Source organism: Rattus norvegicus, chromosome 7, assembly GCF_036323735.1.
Source record: "Rattus norvegicus strain BN/NHsdMcwi chromosome 7, GRCr8, whole genome shotgun sequence".
Lineage (NCBI taxonomy): Eukaryota > Metazoa > Chordata > Mammalia > Rodentia > Muridae > Rattus > Rattus norvegicus.
In genome coordinates this window covers 111,058,205-111,078,012 of record NC_086025.1, presented here as the reverse complement: position 1 = coordinate 111,078,012, position 19,808 = coordinate 111,058,205, and the positions used below count along the sequence as shown (strand labels likewise).

The 19,808-nt window shown below is 48.1% G+C and overlaps 1 protein-coding gene across 2 annotated transcripts; it reads left to right on the top strand.

Annotated features, from left to right (window-relative positions):
* The first annotated feature begins 10,299 nt into the window (after window positions 1-10,299).
* On the top strand, window positions 10,300-18,340 carry LOC120093819 (apolipoprotein L3-like). 2 transcript variants are annotated; one of them, XM_039080555.2, is made up of 4 exons: window positions 10,300-10,465; window positions 13,686-13,771; window positions 16,602-16,731; window positions 17,053-18,340. In XM_039080555.2, the coding sequence occupies exons 2-4, from the start codon at window positions 13,759-13,761 to the stop codon at window positions 17,918-17,920; spliced, it is 1,011 nt and encodes a 336-aa protein (XP_038936483.1). In that variant the 5' UTR covers window positions 10,300-10,465; window positions 13,686-13,758; the 3' UTR covers window positions 17,921-18,340. The 2 variants fall into 2 exon arrangements, with proteins under 2 accessions (XP_038936483.1, XP_038936484.1); XM_039080556.2 differs by lacking the exons at window positions 10,300-10,465; window positions 13,686-13,771; window positions 16,602-16,731 and adding an exon at window positions 16,758-16,960.
* The last annotated feature ends 1,468 nt before the right edge of the window (window positions 18,341-19,808 follow it).

Below are 19,808 nucleotides of genomic sequence, written 5' to 3'. Positions count from 1 at the left end.
AAAACACTATATCATATGGCTCAATTGTCCTGCGTTGTTTCCCTTAGAACCCCCTTTGTGTATTACCCCCTTACAAGCTAACTTTTCTCAACATTCTCAACAGAACAAAGAAACCTCAAATTATCTAAAAGGAAATTGGTCCATTAAAACAAAACAACTATCGAGACAATTGCTAATACAGATTGTGATCCTTAACAGTACTAAGTTAAACCCCATCACGCTTAAAGACTTTACCTCCTGGATCACCAACGCTCTCTCCTTTTTCAAGGAATGGGCTGACATGACAGCCTGGGGAGCTACTGTCCTACTGGGATGCGGAGTATGTCTCTGGCTCTTCTGCCGTTTAAAAGGAGAACATGCCCGACGCAAAGCTGTTGTTTATCAGACAATGATTGCTATAGAGATTGGTGCTTCTCCCAATATCTGGCTGGCCTCTCTGAAGAATTGAGAGTTCGCCGTAGATCATTTGTATAACTGTCATATGAGGTCATTGTATCCAGAGACAGACAACTTTCCATGAGTTCGGACCAACCTAAGACACGGGGCCCAGTGGCAATAAGGTTACCCTATGACGGGTAAGGCCGAGTTTAGATGAGAACGACCTAAGACAGGAACAATGACGTTTTGGCAGGATATCCTGATCTAGACCAGTCATCACTCTCCAAAATTCCCCGAGGTGATCTTTTTATAAAACAAAAAAGGGAGAGATGTAGGGAGCAACACACATATATAAAGATGGCGCCGACATCCGGTGTACCAGTGCTATTCTGGTGGTAAACAACAGCACTGTGCATGTGCAGAGTTGCCTTGGGCATTTGCCCAACTTGGGCGACACTATGCTAATGAGGCGATTTATGTTCCACCAATCCCTGGGGGACAAACAACATAACCATTGCCTGCTATCCATAAAAGGCGAGCGCTTTTGTCGCTTGGGGTCCCCGTATCAACAATGAGGTGGTCCTACAATAAAGGCTGTTGAGAAGAATCCGACAGTGTTGCGTCTTCCTTGCTGGCTGAGTTGGGTGCAACACTTGTGGGCCTCGACATGCTAATAGGCACCGGAATCAGTATAGGCTAATGGAATACTCAAATGACCCTTCTGCCAAAGATAAGGGAACTAACTACTTTTAGCAAGCAAAAACTACCTTACGTCCCCGAGAGAATGCTGGCTTTTGTCTAAATGCCGGACTTTGGGAAAAGGAATTTTTTGCAAATCCCATATTTCAAGAAAATAGAGTGAAGCCTTCAGGACTTTTGCCTCTTACAGTGCGTGAAAGAACAAATCTGGATAAGTGGGCGTCTGAACTTCACCCCCATCCTTTTCATTTTCATTTATTAAAATACACTGGAGCTCAAAGAGCCACAACTTGTAACTGCCTCCTGGCTCCAAGACCTGGCAGCACTGACCTGCAATCGGCTTGGCAACCGGTGGTGTCTCAGCGTTACACCCTTGACGTCATAGGTGGGCGACATACTTAAAGAGAGTGCAGCTGAGTCCAGTGACAGCCAAATTAACGCAGCAAGAGCTGATACTGAGTTGTTGGACTACAGAAGAGATGGGGGTGACCTAAGTGGCTCACCCCGGGATGAGAAGTCTAGTTGGTGCTTCCTGGGACGCTGCACAAAGCAGGATCCCTGACACCTGTTTGCATACTCTTAAGAGTTGCTGGAACCCCTCTCTACCCAGTGTGAAAACGGGATCTGCAAAGTAAGGGGGTCTCAACAGCACCTCACCTCCTCTGCCACTCTTACCCTAAGCAAAGATGCCACTAGGCAGTTAGCAATGGCTGTTCAATTGGGGACCAAATGTGCAGAAACAATAAACCATGACCCTATTGTGAAAGACCATTTCCTGGGTGGAGACCTCTCGTACCTACCTCTGGAAGTGACCACAGCTAGTCCTCTCTTAGAAGAAAGAGAACTCCACTGTGGAATAAGAATACCCTCACACTTAGTGAGAAGGCCACCCTCTCAGTGACAACCCCCCACCCCTCACGCGCCCACTCCTAGGAGCACTACCCTCTTTCCTCAGAAGTGAGAAATCTTGGAACTTTCCACCACCATAAATGTGGGGACCATGAAGAGTCTTCCTCCTGGGCAATACCCTAAACATACCTCATGCTGAATCCCTTCAGTCTGGGTCCGAGTTAGGGTGCTGACATCTGGACCCACATCTCGCAAGATATGTATAGTCAGAGGTCAGCCAAACCTAATACGGGGGAAGGGGCTAGAGAGGGCAAAGACATAGGCAAGGCCTGCAACAACTCCTCTCCCTCCATCTTCCCAATGCAGGAGTGTCCAGATGATGTGGGGAAACCTACTCTTGTAACTGCTCCTTAAAATCATTGATTCCTGTCTTCCCCAGTCTTGTCTAGCCTTGTCCACGACCACAGCCTTCACTTGCTGCCTTCTCCCCTGAAAGCCCCAGCCATCTCCTAACTCTGGTTTATTTCTTTAGGTATGGCCATCCGGGCAATCCAAAGGTAAGAAGACTGTCCTGTTAAGATTCTCTTTCAACCAAAATGAACTGGCAAATATTTTGCTCCAGCCTGGAGGTGTTGAATATGTCAGGGACACTGTGTTACAAAACAGCCCAGCTCTTTGCACTCCCAGGGTTGTAGTCCAGGAGGGAGTCAGGCACAAGCTAGATAGTGTAGGGAGCAATGGTATGAGGACGTGGGGCATTGGTGTTGGAGAGAGGAAGGTCCTGAGTTCTATAGTCTCAGTACTCAGGAGGAGGCAGAAGGATCCCATGAGCCCATGAGCCAGCCTGGGCTACAGAGTGAGGCATTGTCAAAAATAGGTTTAAAAATATCTGATGAGGGGCTGGAGAGATGGCTCAGTGGTTAAGAGCATTGGTTGCCCTTCCAGAGGTCCTGAGTTCAATTCCCAGCAACCATATTGTGGCTGACAACCATCTGTAATGAGATCCAATGCCCTCTTGTGGTGTGCAAGTATACATGCAGATAGAGTACCTGTATATAAAATAAATAAATCTTTTTTAAAAATCTGATGAGAGGAGATGGGGGAGGGCAGGGTTGAGAGGGCTGCTAAGGAATACCAGGAAGACTAGGAGAGCACACTAGAGAGATGGCTCAACAATTAAGAAGGAGCACTTGCTCTCTTGAAGAGGACCCCAGTTCAGATTCCAGCACCGAGAGCAGATGCCTAACAGCCGATGGTGATTTCAGGTATAGGGGATCTAACACCTTCTTCTGACCTCCACTGGCATCTGTATGCATATGGTACAAAGGACACACATTTTTAAAAAAGACTAAGACAGAAGCTGGGTATGTTGGTATTTGTCTGTTATCCCAGTCGTTGCATGCTGAAACAAGAGGACTGCGAGCTTATGGCCAGTCTGAGTTAGTTACACATCAAAACCCTGTTTTAATAAAAGTTAAATACATAATAAAAAAGCATCTGACAGAGATGTAGGAGGTACCACACAGGCAGAAACCCAGAAGATGGTGAGGCAGTCTCACAAGGGAGAGAGACAGAGCACTTCTAGTGCTGTGTCAGATCCACACCCCTTAAAAAACAAACAAAAATCTGTTATGCATCTCCCAGAGATGAGATGAGGAACCTAGTGATGCCCGGAAGGTAGTCCAGCCAGGCTAAGCCCCAGTAAATCCAAGCATCAGGCCTCTGACCCTGTACCTGATTCCACCAGATCTGTCAGAAGTTGGAGCCACTGTGGCCTGTCTCCAGGCAGAAAACCGAGAGCTAGACCAGAGCCTGGAGCGGATGGATCGAGACACTGAAGTTCAAGATGACTCGTGGAGGCAGACAAATGGGCAGTAAAGCCGTGGGTGGGGGAGGTGTTGACAGTCTCTCCTGTTCCACGAGAGCTGGGTACTGGGGGCGGAGGTTGATGTGGTGCACGAATGTCTGCTCGTCCCAGGGCCACATCCCAGTTACCCTTTTCTTTTCCCAAAAAGCAAAAGTGTCAGCAGCCCCAGCCCTAGAGCCTGAGGTGTTAGTAAGAATCCTGAGATGTTCAGGGACTGTGAGGAGTCACGGGTCAGACAGAGGCCTGGAACCCACTCAGCCCACCACCTTCTCCCTAGTATGATGTCCTCTAGGCAGCCGGCTCCCTCCGGATTCAATTCCTGTAGAACCTTCTGACCCTCCAGGCCAGGGGAGGCATCATCCTGTGAGTGCTCTCAGGTTCCAGGACCCTGTGAAGGACCTGGGTGTGACAGAGAGGGTGTGGCTCATTTCTTAGTTCCTTTCCATTTTCCTGTGGCCCACAGAGTTGTAAAGACTCTGAAGAATGTTAGGTGACAGGAGTCACACAGGAAAGGGAGTTTTCCTTACCAAAGGGCTCACCATTTTGCATGGATGCAATGGGTGCACTCTGGAGAGGCATGAACCCCAGAGACTTTGTCCCAGGATTGCTTCGTGCTGCTGATATACCTTTCCTGTACTAATATTTAGACGAATTGATGTTTTCTTAATTCCTGATAATGATTTTATAGAACTCTTGGATCGATTCAAGTAATTTTAATGCCCCTGTAGAATAAAAAGCTGCAAATAGAGTTCTGTGTCACAAGCTAATTGCACTGGGAGGATAAAAGGGGCTTGAAACAACGTATGGCATGAACTATTGCTTTAAATTTACTGTGAACTTATGGGATGTGAAAGCGTTTGGAAAGACGTAACAGATTATTCTGCTGTAACAGTTCAATCTGACAATTGCTTTTGTGGCTATGACGTAATTTTTTATCTAAAAAGTTATTAAAAGCTGAAAGCAAAAATGAAGGCGTGATGTAACCTTTTTCTGCTTCATCTAGTGTGCATGTATGTGTGTCTGTGTGCCTGACTTTGTCTATGACTCACCAATGTTGTAAAGAATATTTTAAAAACCCTGGTGCAGAATTTCTTCCTGCATAGACCATTTCTATGTTCTTGAATGAAAGACACACACAAGTCATATTTTTTAAATATGCCCTAGGCAGCACAATAATTGGGCTTCACCCAGGCTCCATCACCAAAAGAGGGTCCCCAGTGGGTCTGAGAACGAATCTGGGACCTGTCAACAGGATTCAAGGAGGGGGAAAAGACTCCGGATTCCATCAGTGAAACCACCAAGAGTAAAAGGGGAAAACCCTACAAACCAGACTGGACTGAGTGTGCCTACCTAGCAGCCAGTTGACGGGAGTCTGCCATAACCAGTTAAGGTTGTGGCAGTGCAGTCTCCCCAATCCTACAGGTGAGAACGGGAACACTGGACACTTAGTGTCTATCATCCAACAACCTGGGGACTGTCTAGAATGGCCAGACTTGGGGACTTGCCAGTCAGCCACTGTTGGATGAAGGAAACAGGGCTCCAGGAGGACCATGAGAAACAAGGATTGGGGGATCACTGGTCCATACAAGTCATGACACAATAAAGGAGGGATACTCCTGCATAGAAATGGGGTGGCAGGGGTGTTTCTTTTCAGACCCCAGATTAGGCACGAATCAAGGCCAAATACAGACACAGTGCACAAGAAGATTATCCCAGTATCTCCCCCTTTTAGTCCAATAAAAGACTCTAACATTAATAAACTGTCTATGATAAGAGCAATTACATGAACTATCAGGTAATAATTACACTCACTGGGGGCTGGAGAGATGGCTCAGTGGTTAAGAGCGCTGACTGCTCTTCCAGAGGTCCTGAGTTCAATTCCCCAGCAACCACATGGTGGCTCACAACCATCTGTCATGGGACCTGACGTCCTCTTCTGGTGTGTCTGAAGACAGCTACAGTAATATATGAGTATATATTAAATAAATGAATAAATAATTATTTTTTATAAAAGAATTACATTCACAATGTCTAGTCCATTTGTACTTTGCAACTTTGTGAGTCCAAAGTTCTGTACCTAAATCACTTTCTACCGTAACTTACATTTATCAACCTAAAAACATGTTCTTAGACCTTAAATCATCTTTTTACATCCTAAACAACTTAAACTTACCTGTGAAACTAACTATTTGGTCTTCAGTCCCATCACAGACCTGAGAAGGATCAATATTGCCTGAGTAACAGGAATGACAGAGACTGACGGCTGCCCGACCCATCACCCAAAACTGTTTGTAATAATAGCTTTCAAGAACTTAGAACTTTATATCACATTTTTAGATTTGTTTCATAAGTACAATACCTTAAATATATGCATATATGTATATATATATATTACCCTTTGAATATATATAATGTTCTACCAAAAGATAACCTTAAATTTGTATCAATATACAAAAATCCATATCAATGTAAAATATTTGACATGTTGGTGCTCTTTAATTTAAAAAATAGATTCAGTAATCTACCCTTGTACATTTCTCCTCTTCTTTCTTCTCATACCCTCTCCTCCCTTTCCCCCAACACTAGATAGGAGAGAAAGGGGGATAGAGAAAAGGAAAAGAGAGAGCGAGATCCCTGACTCTAACCTCCTTTACCTTGTTTCCTCCCTGACCAATAGCAGCTTATGAACACCCCATCCCCCCACCCCCACCCCCACCCCCCACCCCCACCTTGCTTAAGTGACAACAAGCATCTGTCACCCTCTGAATGACCAAAGCAGACCTCTTAGGAATGGGGGTGTGTAGTTCTCTCTGGGGCCGGGTGTGCTCTCCCACGGAGATCTCTTGCCTGGCTAGGTGTGTGGGTTCCGGCCAGAGGAGAGAGAACTCGGGCAGGGAGGGGAAACAGCTTTCGCTGCCCTCGCTGCCAGTCCTTCTTTGTGATTGGGTTGCTCCCGGCTGGGCTGAGTCAGCAGGGGCTGACTAGCTGGCAAGGGGTGCAGGAGAGCTTCTGGTGGTGATGATTTCGGGAGAGTGGATCTTTCCCCCAAGCGGCAGTGTTACAGCTCTTATGACAGAAGCTCTCAGACGATGGAATGATTCCTGCACACCTTTAATTCTGAACTGGACACTCAAATACAGTTTTCTGGACGGGTCAGTGTCTAATAGCAGGTACTTCCTATTGCTTTGGCTTGAGAGCTTGGGAAGACCTCATCTACATATTTGGGGATGTGGTACTGCTTCTATGATTGATCTGTCTGGAGCCTATGTGACCTGTGGTCACGTCTTCACCTGTGGAGGAGGGGTTCGGGGCATTACCCTACATTACTGCTCTGTCTCCAACCTCTCTGCAGGGGTCTTTGGGGCTGCAGATATGTGACACTATTATCCTAGGAGATGGGAATGCACCTGCGCCCCTTTTAGGGTCTCCCAGGAATCAGGGTACCTTTCACTGCCCACCACCCCACAGGGGTGTCACCCTCTTAATACTGCTTCCTACTGTCTAGGGTCAATGGCATCTTCTGGGGCCCTAAGAAAACTGAGGCATTTGCCAAGTCCCGGAAGAGCTAGCTGCATCATTTGCTGCCAGTCTCTGCAGAATGGGAAAGTGCAGGGTTTAACTGAAGTCCTGGCTGGAACAGGCTGTGAGGCTGGACCATCTTAGCCATTTTGAAGTTGTTCTGGATGCAGGTTCTAAGGAAGCAGCTACTGAGGCAGTCTGTGAGTCTGGGTCACCTGGACTGCTTGTCTTGTCTTCACTGGTGTCTGGTCCTTCTGGTCTGAAAACACAGAAACGTTCACTAACACATGCATGCAGTGTGCACAAATCAGCTTAGGGTGATTCTGCCCTATGGTTGAGCAGGTAAAAGGCATCAAACTTTATTTGGACTGTACAGACGAACTATAATATAAATCTCCATCCATGCCACATAGGATGGCAAGTAATCCTAAGTCATGAGGGCCCAAATGGCCAACAAGATGTGTGGCTACACGGAGGCTTTCATGTCTCAGCCAGACACAGAGCTGTCCCCATACAGAGGGATCGGCATTCACATCACCTGTTGCTCCTTCCTCCAAGTCACAGCCAAGATTTTCAGGAGGTCTTCCACGGTCAAATCTGTGCTTAATTAATTGAGAAGGAATTCCCAGCTTCTCACTTCCCACTGAAACAAAAACACATCCTCTCCCCGATGCAACACATTTCCTGACTTCCATTCTGAGGCCTTTTGTCCTCATCCCAGCGCTCTCTCCCAATGGGACCAGGATCCCGCCATTTCTGGACTCTGTTTCGTCTTCCAGCCCTGTGTATGATGGGGTCTGGACACCGTGAGAAAAAGAAAGCAGAGGACTCAGGGCCACAGCATTCCTCACGTTACTACAAGTGGGTGTCAAGTGTCTGTCTGCTTCACGTTTGCTCAGAATTGGGATGGGTAGACCACATGACAGCTCTACACTCTGTGTTACCATCCCCCTCTCCCTCTGGTTGCCAAAGTCAAGTTCCACAGATTTCAAGGCCAGTCTATGGCAAAACAGTGAACTGGCCAGCCCTCAATGGTGACTGATGACTGCAGCCATGTCCTTGACCCATGCTGCAGAACTGCCTGTTGTGGCTCCCTAGCCCCTTCCATAATCACTGCCCCTCTCATTCCGTCTGCGTGGGAATCTCCTGAAGTTGAGGTTTCCTCCTCACTCTGACTGAAGCTCACTGACAAGTCCCCCAGAACCTATTAGAGTCATCCAGGTGAACACCGGCCTCTGAGTCCATTTCTAGTCCTTCTGCAATCGCAGAGCTCCTGTGTCCACTCAGCAACCCTGTCTAATGCTCCCGACCACTGTGTGTGCATCACACAGAGGGCAGAATCACTGACACTGCAGCACGAAAACTCCACAGTCAGGGGTTCGACACTGCTGTCATATACTTACTTCTAAGTTCCCCTCGAGTTTCCACTTTATTCAGAGCTTGATGTACGAAACGAGCAAAGACAAACAGGGGCTTCCCGAGCATGAGTCTGGTGTCCAGACTGCAGCATCAGACTGTCCCTTCATACCCAGGGAGTCTCCCAGTGTTGGTGTTCTTCCTCTGCCTCGCAAAGCCACTGGGGGATGCTTCCCACTGCATTAAGGTCCCGTTCCCATTGGCTGCTTTTGCCTCTGGACCAAAGGCTTTATCAGCATCCCCACCTCTGAAGTGGCAGGCACACTGGGTGACATTTTTTGGCATGTCACCGAGAGATGGGCTCCGCCTGTGAACCTGGAGGGTCCTGCAGCCCCACCCTGGCTCTCTTCAGGGGTGTGTGAATGTTCCAGTTCATTCTATGCCCTGATCAGGGGGGTCTCCGTCGTAGCCAGCCCATGGACAGCACAGCTTTCATGGCCGTTTCGTGGTTCTGCATCTCTCTGTGGTGTCCTCTAATGACCGAGATAAAGCTATGCCGGGAAGAGCGGGGAAAGCGGGGACAAGAACAGCTACAGAAAATAATGACAAGAACGTTAGGAAAAAAAATGTGTGTACACAAGATTCTACTGTCTGACTATGGATTGAGTCTCAACTGGTCCCTGAGCTGAGGTATGAAAGGCACTACCTCTCGGTCCACCTGTTCCCACCAGGAAAAAACTCACAGCACAGCCCCCATTGTCAATGGCGGAAAATGTTGATCTGATAAAACACCGAGACGTTTTGTTTCTCAGGAATGACTCTAAAACTCCAAACGTAGAGTACATTAGAAGAGACGCCAGCAGTAGCTTAAAGGCCCAGTGTCACCTGCTGTCCTTCCCTGAGACGCTGCATTAAGATGGCCATCAAGGGGGTTGGGGATTTAGCTCAGTGGTAGAGCACTTGCCTAGCAAGCGCAAGGCCCTGGGTTCGGTCCCCAGCTCCGAAAAAAAAAAAAGATGGCCATCAAACCCCAAGTACATACATATGGGATGATGCCTGTCCTGACGTAATGGCCAGTTGGTCCCTTCATCCAGCCCTGCTTAAATCCCATAAGTTAAGAGAAAAGGAGAGCTATTCAACAACCATCAAGCTAGGTGAGCTTAGAGAAAAGAGATTTGGCGGGATCTACTGTAAGAGATAAGAATGGACCAGAGGAGTGTGTGGCCGAGGGTGCTGGGGGTGTCTGGGAGGAAGCAGTGCATGATGGTTCCAGATGCAGAACCTGGGCTTGAGGCAGAAGAAGCCATGTAGCAGATATCCAGGTGCCAGACATGGTGGACACAGCAGCACCACTGTCTGCATAAGAGACCCCAGGATGAGGGGCAGCCAAAGTGGAGGAGGGGGGAGAAGCACTTTGCTGGAGATCGTGAGTGGACAGAGCAGGGTCATTTAGGGGGTGAACTAAAGAGGGTCCCACAATCTATGATGGCTGCTCTTTCTTCCTCAAGTCCACAGAGAAGTCCCAACCAGTTGTCAGGGACTGAGAAGGGCATGGGATGTGGAGCTAAGGTTGTTTCACGGGTCAGCCAGGAGGGTGGGGTTGGGGTGGTTTCCTGCAAGTAGATTCTTTTGTGTAAGTTAGGCTGTGCTCTGGAGCGTAGGACTTTCACTTTCAGTGCCGTGCATAACCAGCAGGCAGCTGCTCCTTACTGGGATCCTGATGTTCAGCTAGTGAGCGGATACACACGGGAAGGATGGCTGTGTTCCCTTCCACCTCAGGCACAGGAAGATTTTCTGGTAAGCTCTTAAGCTCCCCTACCTCTTCATACACCCAGCAACTCTTTTTGTTGTTGTTGTTGTTGTTGTTGTTGTTGTTGTTGTTGTTGTTGTTGTTCTTCTTCTTCTTCTTCTTCTTCTTCTTCTTCTTCTTCTTCTTCTTCTTCTTCTTCTTCTTCTTCTTCTTCTTCTTCTTCTTCTTTTCGGAGCTGGGGACCGAACCCAGGGCCTTGCGCTCACTAGGCAAGCGCTCTACCACTGAGCTAAATCCCCAACCCCTCAGCAACTCTTAAAGAGAGAAACGACCAAGGTTAGACATCAGGTCAGAACACAGTTTAGACTTGCAGCCAAGATGGGTCTGGTTGTCCCTCTCTCCCTCTCTGCCATGAACTCAAGAGGTGGGGACCTATCAGACGAGATCGCTCTGCTCAAGGACTGCCTGAGATCCAGCCGGCCAGCTCCCAGGGGAAGGTGACTGTTGGGGGTCCCCACTCCTTTGGGGATGGAGGATATGAAGGCTGCAGAGGAAGGCAGGCAGGCAGCCACCCAGGGCCCACTGGTCCAGGTGTCCTGTGCACCCTGAGATTGGCCCAGGGTACCTATTGCCACCAAGGTCACAGGAGACAAACTTTGACTGGCATGGGAGATACAAGATGCCCAGGAGCTGTGCCACACACTGTGTCTCTCAGCATGTGTCTATGAGAGGCCTGGGGGAACCTGAACCTTGGTGGGGATGTCTTGAATCAGGCTGAGCAGGTAAGTGGCAGCCCGGCCTCCCCTGGACTCTGCCCAGCCTGTGAGGGGTTGTGCAGGAGGACAGGCTGTCCTGTGTGTTTGGGTGGGTAACAGTGTGGGGTAGGGAGGGAACAGTTGCAGAACCACATATTCACATATGAGCCTTGTAATCAAAAGGTCAAAGGCCAGACCACAGGTGGGGGAAGCGAAAATTATTTCTGGGTCTGCAAAAGCAAAAAGTCCTAGAAATTTTAAATATTTTTTTATTAAAATCCACACTTCTTCTTCAAGGAGGCTGTGTCTTCAGGAGCTAGAGGCTCGATGTCAAATGAATGTCTCCAAGCCTAGACGGCAGCAGGCTAGGCACATTGAAGCTGTTTCAGTTGATCCAGGCACCACAGGTCATTTAGGAGATGAACTAAAGAGGGTCCCACAATCTATGATGGCTGCTTTTTCTTCCTCAAGTCCACAGAGAAGTTCCAACCAGTTGTCAGGGATTGAGAAGGGCATGGGATGTGGAGCTAAGGTTGTTTCATGGGTCAGCCAGGAGGGCGGGAAGCTGCTTGTGGTGGCAGTGGGGAAGGGGAAAGAAAAAGGGAGGAGTAGAAAGAGAGGGAGGAGAAAGGAAGAGGGGGAGGAGAAAGAAAGAGGGGGAGGGGAAGAGAAAAGGGGGAGGGGATCGGACAGAGGGAGGGGCCGCAATAGGTAGAAGACCATCCCCCCAGGTTAAATGGGCTTCCATTTGCTCCTGGGAGGTGAAGCTTCTCAGGTTCACTCTGTCCTCAGCCCTCAGAAGATGCGCTGCAGCCACTGGGAAGCAAGACTTGCTAAGAGCCTCTACCCTGCCCCACTTGGAGAGCTTGTCCACAGCTAGGGAAGGGAGGCTTCCAGCCTGGGCTTCCCCTGGCCATCAGAAGGGAAGGGCTAGGACCTCCTACACTTCCTCCTGGCACACATGCAGCAGGCATCCTGAGAGGCTTTTTAGAGCAGATCAGTAGGAAACAGAAGGGAAGGGTGAAGGAGGCCTGGCCTTTCCTGTCCCTGTTGCTCTCATTTCTTTTGTGGTACCAGACATCAGTCCCAGGACCTGTGCACTGAACAAATGCTTTACCACTGGGCTATCCCACCAGTTCAGAGTAACACAGAAACAGAAAACTCAGAGTGCACATGTGTCACCCATGTAGAGGGTCTCCCCAAACCACAGTCTTTCTGTCTGACAGCCTCTGGGTCATGTATCCTATAAAACAGGACGTAAGAGGTAGGGAGAGAAGGCTCTCTTGTCATTCTGGTGCCTTTGGCAAGACCCTATCTTGCCTTCCGTGTGTCCGGTTGCTCATACACCTGGGTCACTCAGTCATTGTGTTACTGACTCCAAGTATGGAAAGTCATGTCTGCAGGAAACAAGGTCCAGAAGGAAGGGCAGCCTGGCAGAAGGCTGGGCAGGCATCTGTGACAATCACGGTGACTATCCTCCTGAGGTGAATGAAGACCAGCAGCTGAACTTTAATTGTCCTAGGACAGGGCAGGACAGCTGTGGGTAAAGGACCAAAAGAAAGCTTTATGTGCCCCTTGTCACTGACAGGGGTGCCTTGTCGCTGCCTGGCCTCACTCCTCCCTCCCCACGTGACAGATCTACAGGTTTCTGTGTAGTCTGTGCTCTGCTGTCCTGGTGAAGGGACACTGCTGTCATCAAGTGACCCTGTGTTGGTTTTCTCTTCGATGAAAAGGGCTCACCATGGGGATCCTAGGCTGGACCTAGGGCGGTAGAAAGAGCCTGTCACAGGATCATGGCTTTGGATAGGAAGCCTGAAGGAGAGTCTAGGTATGTGCTGCAGAAAGCTAAGACCAGTGTGTCCGTGGTGTCTGTCAAACTCCACAGACAAAGAATGGGAGGCAAAGCTGTACTCGACAAAGAAATAACACTCATTCTTCCTCACTAGTGAAGGGTGCCTCAGTACGTTCTGAGGCTATAACCAGCTACCTGTGAAGACATGTTTTACCAAGAGAGATTAATGTAGCGCACAGCAGGAGGATGGGAAGGCTCAGAGGACGGCACAGACACCAGCTTCCGGGTCTGGCAGGGTCACTGCATTATAATAAGGGTATGGTGATGGGAGAGTGAGGGAGAATCCAGAATCCAGGGTCAGTGACTCTTTAAAACAACTCTCTATTGATTTTTGTGAATTTTACATTCTGTACCCCCCAATCACACTCATCTTCCTGTCCCTTTGTATCATTCCTCTTCCCTTGCAATCTCCCCCAAAAAAGAGAATAAAATAAAATAGAAACACATAAACACACATGCATATATATATATACATATATATATATATATATCCATCTCCATTTATACACACACACACATATATATAGAGGGGTGTTTAGTCAACCTTTGACCTCACTTGCTCTGGTATCCAGAGAGAACCATGAGACACCAGCCGTCATTACCACTGTCTCCACTCCATCCCACAGTTTTGTTTTGTTTTGTTTCTTCTCTTCCTCTTAGCTTGGACTCACAGAAAGCTGTGAGGAAGACTTTTGAGAGATCCCACACCAGGAAGCAAGGACCCTTCGCCCTCATGGCTGCCAGAGGTACTGACTCCTCTTCTCTGTCTATTGCCTATGTGTGATCTAGAACTTTGGGCCTCCACACTGAGGGCCTGTTGAGTTAAGGACAGGAAGAGATTTCCCAAAACATACTAAGGGGACTCTTCTAAACCTGGGTATAAGTTGTTTTCTTGACTCTGTCTAGGGGTCATGCTCAGAGATCCTGATTTCCTATCCTTGCCTCTCAAGAGGAGTTGAGACAGCCTGGGAAAGTGGCGGTCAGCAGGCCATGTGGCTTAGTGAGAATGTCCAATGTCTGAGGAGACTCCAGACTCCCCACCACACAGGAAAACTCTTCTCTGTGTCTCCTTTAAACCAGGTTTCACATGTTTGGCAGCTCCTGTCAATGAGTCCTTCCACTCCTACAAAAATTCACCAGACGTAGTGTACTAGCAAGGGTTTCTATTGCTCTGACTAAACATTGTGAACAAAGGCAACATTGGATGAAGGGGTTTATTTCATTCCCATTTCCATACCACAGTTTATCATCAAACACAGTCGTGCCAGGAAGTCAAGGAGGTAAGGAACCTGGGGACAGGAGCTGATTGGCTGCCCTAGAGAGACAGTGCTCACTGGCTTCCTCTTCTTAGTGGTACATCTACATGAGAGTGGTTACTAAGAACAAAGGGAAGGAGTCAACTCTAGGCTGTCTTGAAGTGTCCTCTGCCAACAAAAGTCATCCAAGGGGTTGGGAATTTAGCTCAGTGGTAGAGCGCTTGCCTAGCAAGAGCAAGGCCCTGGGTTTGGTCCCTAGCTCCCAAAAAAAGGAAAAAGAAAAAAAAAGTCGTCCAAAAGTCTTCAGTTTAGCCTCTGGAACTGTTTGGATATAGGCAGAAAGCAGACACATTCTTGCCAAAATAACATAAAATGTTTTCTTTTTTTAAGGACTTACTCATTATATATAACTACAGTGTAGCTGTCTTCAGACACACCACATGAGAGCATCAAATCTCATTACAGATGGTTGTGTGGTTGCTGGGAATTGAACTCAGGTCCTCTGGAGGAGCAGTCAATGCTCTTAACCACTGAGCCATCTCTCCAGCCACACAAAATGTTTTCTAGCACAGTTGCTAATATGACTCCCCTTTGAAATTCCTGAGCTTTTCTCCATGGACCAACACATTGCTCTCAGCACCTCTGTCTTCCGAGATCCTACTAGGATGTCCCATTAACCCCTACACAGGGTCCACCCACTTTCCTAGTCCTGAGTTCCTACGTCCTTCAGTCCTTCAGAACAAGCATGGTCAGCTGTGTTACAACACCACGCTTCTCCCTGGTGCCCACTGCTGTCTCTGTAACTTTCCTACTGCTGTGCTAAGATATCATGGCTAAGGCAACATGTACAAGAAAGCATTGAACGAGGAGGGAGAAAGACAAAGACAGACATACACAGACACAGAGAGAGAAAGCTGGAAATGGCTTGGCCTTGTGAAAACTCAAAGACCATTCCCAATAATACACCTCCTCCAACAAGGTCATTGTTTGTGAGATCAACCAAGTAGGAACCAGGCATTCTGATACGTGAGCCTATGGAGACCAATCCAAATTCAACCCAGCACAGCTAGACCTAATTTTCTGCGTGCAGTCAGTTCTGACACTATGAACTTTGTTTTCTTTGAAATGCTTCTTTAATCCAACAAACCAATGTCACAACCCTCTGAGGAGTTGAAAGTCCCATTCACAGGCTCTGGTGTTGACATTCAAGAGCCTTAAGGCAGAAAGAAGTCATCCTTTCAAGATGGTCACTATCTGAGGCAGAAAGATTCTCCTTTGGATTGCTCAGAGCAGACGACATTCCATTTCATTGCAAAGCACCATGACACCTTCCTGGTGTATGAGTCTTTGAAGCTGCCATCCTGTGGCACCCACAGCCTGAGGTCATGAACAAAGCCCTCTGTTTCTCTTTGTTCTGAAAGCCAGTGCCTGTCGTGAGGAAATGGCAGGTTGGCTGGGCTGTGAGCCCGCTTCCTGCTTGGTGGCAGCAGCCTGCTAACTGAGAGTCTGCACATAGCCTCTCCTGTGTGCATAGAGAGGGCAGGAAGGGACCAAAGGAGGAAGGGACAGGTACAGAGAGGTAGATGATGATACATAAGTGTATAGTTAGCAGTTCTCAACATGGGGGTGTAACCCCTTTGGGGGTCAAAGGATGCTTTCATAGGGATCACCCTAAAACCATCAGAATTATGAGGTATTTAGATTGCAATTCACAACAGTAGCAAAGTTACGTTTGTGAAGTAACAACAAAAATAATTTTAGGATTGGCAGTCACCACAACATAATTAACTGTGGTAAAGAGGCACAGCATTAGGAAAGTTGAGAATGACTGAGATGATAGATTCATAGAGATAGATGGAGGGAGAGATAGATAGATAGATAGATAGATAGATAGATAGATAGATAGATAGATGGATGGATGGATGGATGGATGGGTGGGTGGGTGGGTGGGTGGGTGGGTGGGTGGGTGGATGGACGGACGGATGGACAGACAGACAGACAGATAGATAGGCAGACAGACAGACAGATAGATGGATAGATAACACTATAAATATGAGGTCTATTCTGTTTCTTAACAGTACCACACTTCCATGAATTAGGGATATATATTTATGGCATCACCTAATTCTCATACGTCCCTTTCTTAAAGGTCTATATCTGGCTGTCATAGGGCCTTTTATATATGAATTTAAGAGCACAGCTCATTCCTCAGTGCTCCATAGATACCCAATGGCAGATGCTCGTACCCAATTCCATGTGCTCGTTACCATTTATGTTTGTCCATACTGTTCTCTGACCTGAATTTCTTTTTCTCCCTAAGTCTTGAGGAAACAATTCATTCAGGATGTCACTGAGTATCTACAGGACACGGTCAGCAAAAACGACCTGCAGCTCCTGTTGACCAAAGATGAAGCCTGGAAAGTGTTCGTGGCAGAGGCTGAATTGTCCAGGTAATCTCCAGGGGACCCCCAGCTTGTCCCCAGTTTTTCTGTAATCCCACCTCCCTGTGCTCATCTACAGAGCTCACACTGGGGAAATATTTTGATAGTGATGGCACAGACCTTGAGTGAAGTCGTCTTCATCATGTGCCTGTCACGAAGTGTGTCTTAGCATGTCTTCACACTTTGACATCTAAGGACTAAGGATCAGGGTAGAATGCAAAGACCTTGGTTTTATGACGTAAGTCTGAGTGTGACAAGACAGGTCATGGGGGAGCCCATCTTACAGTGAAGCAGGCCGTCTTCCTGATGTTCTGACCTCTCCTGTTACAGAGATGAGGAAGCTTCACTGCATGAGGCTCTGAAGCTGCTCCTGAAACTCCCCACCTGGGAGGACAAAGTCAGACTTCAAAAGGAACTGCAGGACAGGAAGAAGTTTGTGGAAGCTTTTCCTCAGTTGAAAAGGAAGCTGCAGGAAAACATCAGGAAGCTCCGAGCTCTGGCCGACCATCTTGACCAGGTGCACAAGGGCTGCACCATCTCCAATGTGGTAACCAACTCCACCAGCGCTGCCTCAGGTGTCCTGAGCATCCTGGGTCTGGCTCTGGCACCCGTGACAGCAGGGGGTAGTCTACTGCTCTCTGCAACTGGCCTGGGGCTGGGGACAGTAGCCACTGTGACCGGAGCTGCCACTGAGATTGTGGAGCAAACAAACAAGTGGTTGGATGAGGCTGAGGCCAGGTGCCTGTTGTCAGACACCATGGACACTCTAAACACAGCTCTTGTCCTGGGTCAGAAAGCACTCAAACTTAGTAAAAAAGCCTATGATGTCATCAAGCAATTGAAAAGCTTGGGACAGCACATTCGTGCTATTAGGGTAGCCAGAGCCAACCCTCGCTTACTTGCAGATGCCAAGCGCCTCATGACTTCTGGAAGACTCTCTGCCCCACGTGCTAGTCAGGTGCAGAACGCCTTTGAAGGCACTGCTCTAGCAATGACCAAAAAGGCCAGAATCAAGGGTGTAGCCACTGCAGGTGTCTTCCTTGCCATGGATGTGTATTTCCTTGTGAGGGACTCAATGGATTTATGTGATGGGGCAAAATCAGAGTCAGGCAATAAACTGCGGGCCCTGGCTCAGGAGCTGGAGGAGAAGTTGAAAGAGGTTGTCCAGATCTATGAGAGCCTCCTGGTGCCTTACTGACGGCCGCCCCAAAGAACACGGAGGTCGGTGGAGATGATCTGGACAGATAGGAGGCGCTGAGGCATTTGTTAGAGGGGGAATGAGATGATCAGCTTTCACTGTCTTCTTCTTCTTTTTTTTTTTTTGGTTCTTTTTTTTTTCGGAGCTGGGAACCGAACCCAGGGCCTTGTGCTTCCTAGGCAAGCGCTCTACCACTGAGCTAAATCCCCAACCCCTTTCACTGTCTTCTTGACACAATCTAGAATCGTGTGGGGAGAGAGTCTCAGTGTGCGATCCTCTAGCTCAACGTCCTGTGTCCTGCCTGAGAGAGACTTTTCTAAGTGACTCTAATTAATGTGTGTGTCAATTCCTCCACCGTGGGTGGCAGTGTTCTCTAGATATGGATTCTGAACTGTACAATAAAAAGCAGACTGAACACCAGTAAGCATGCAGGCATGAATTCATTTCTCATTGTTCTTGCTTGGATGCAGTGTGGCTGCTGCTGCAGTTCCTGCCTTGACTTCTTCCTAGTTGGGATTCCCATTGCTGTGAGCAGACTCCGTGACCGAGGCATTGCCTGTGCCGTATCTGTCCTAACAATTGGACTCTGTAGCCTCAGGATGGCCCACTTGTCTAGGGCTACGGTGGCTTCCATCAATCTATTAAACAAACACAAAACAACAACAAAATCAAGTTAACTCTGGGTCAGGATCTTATACCCACAGCATCCCACACTGAGGTTGGGCTCTCCTCTGAGGAATCCCAGAATGCTGGGTGTCTAATATTCATGTAAATCAGTACCAGTCCTGCTCCTGGACCACCTTCAAGGTTTCAGAAACCTCCAACCCTGATAATAGTACACTTGTCTTCATGCATGACTGTCTTGAGGTGAAAGGTGAAACCAGGTATGTGGAGCCCGGAGTACTTGCTTTAACTGAAATGTTTTTTAGTTCAAGCCAGGCTCATCAACCCAGAGAGCAGAATCTGAGCCAGGTTCTTGACAAGAACTGCCACAGTGAATGGCAGCTTCTTTAATCCGAGCCATCTCTCCAGTCGCCTTTTGCTATCATTTGTGTTTTCATGGCCCCAGAGTTTGGTTAAAATCCCTTTTGTAATGTGTTTTGTTTCATGGACAAACAGACTCACTGGTTTGGAGACATCTGGAAGTGCTAGGGCTGGCACTGAAGTCGGTCAGAGCCTCAAAAGCCTTTGGATTCGTCTCAGTCCATACTAGGGGCTTGGTGACAACTCCTCTGTGGTGCTAAGGTCTTGCCATTTCTGCAGTCTCTGAGACCCAGACACAGCAATACCAGGCTACACCTAGGAAGTCTTGGACAAACTTGTCTCTTACTCTTTGGAGTAGGGATCTGAAGGGTGGCTTCTGAATCAGCCTCCTCTTTCCTCCCCTCAGCTGGTAGCCAGGATGGGAAACCTCTGGGTATGCAAAGCTGGGCTTTCTTAGCTGACATTCTGTAGCCCAAGGTCTGTAGCTCGTGCAGCAGTCCCTCGGTGGCCCCTTTATAGTTTATTTTAGCCTTAGAGGCTAGGCGGATGCCGTTTACAGATTGTAAGAGTGTGAACCCAGAGAGACACCGACACAAGGGCAGACAGGCAGGTCAGCATGCAGTGTCTCATCAAACAGGATTGGAGAATTTTAAATCCTTCAGGCAACCTGGTCCAGGTAAGTTGCCTGCTGTAACCTCCCTCTGGCTCTGTCCATGTAAAAGCAAAGATGGGTGGTTTTAACTGTTTCTATGGGAGGCTGAAGAATGTAGCTTTCAGGTGCAAGGCAGAGCACATCTATGTCTCTGGAAGAATCAGACTCATGAGAATCAGAGGTCCCACGTTTCTTCACAGGAAGGAGAGGTGTGTTCCAGGAGGACTGGCAGGGCACCAGGATGCTGGTCTC

Excerpts from the sequence above, each read along its gene's own strand:
- LOC120093819 (XM_039080555.2), top strand. Across the intron at positions 16,732-17,052 it reads GCAGAGGCTGAATTGTCCAG|AGATGAGGAAGCTTCACTGC; the intron begins GTAATCTCCAGG and ends CTCCTGTTACAG.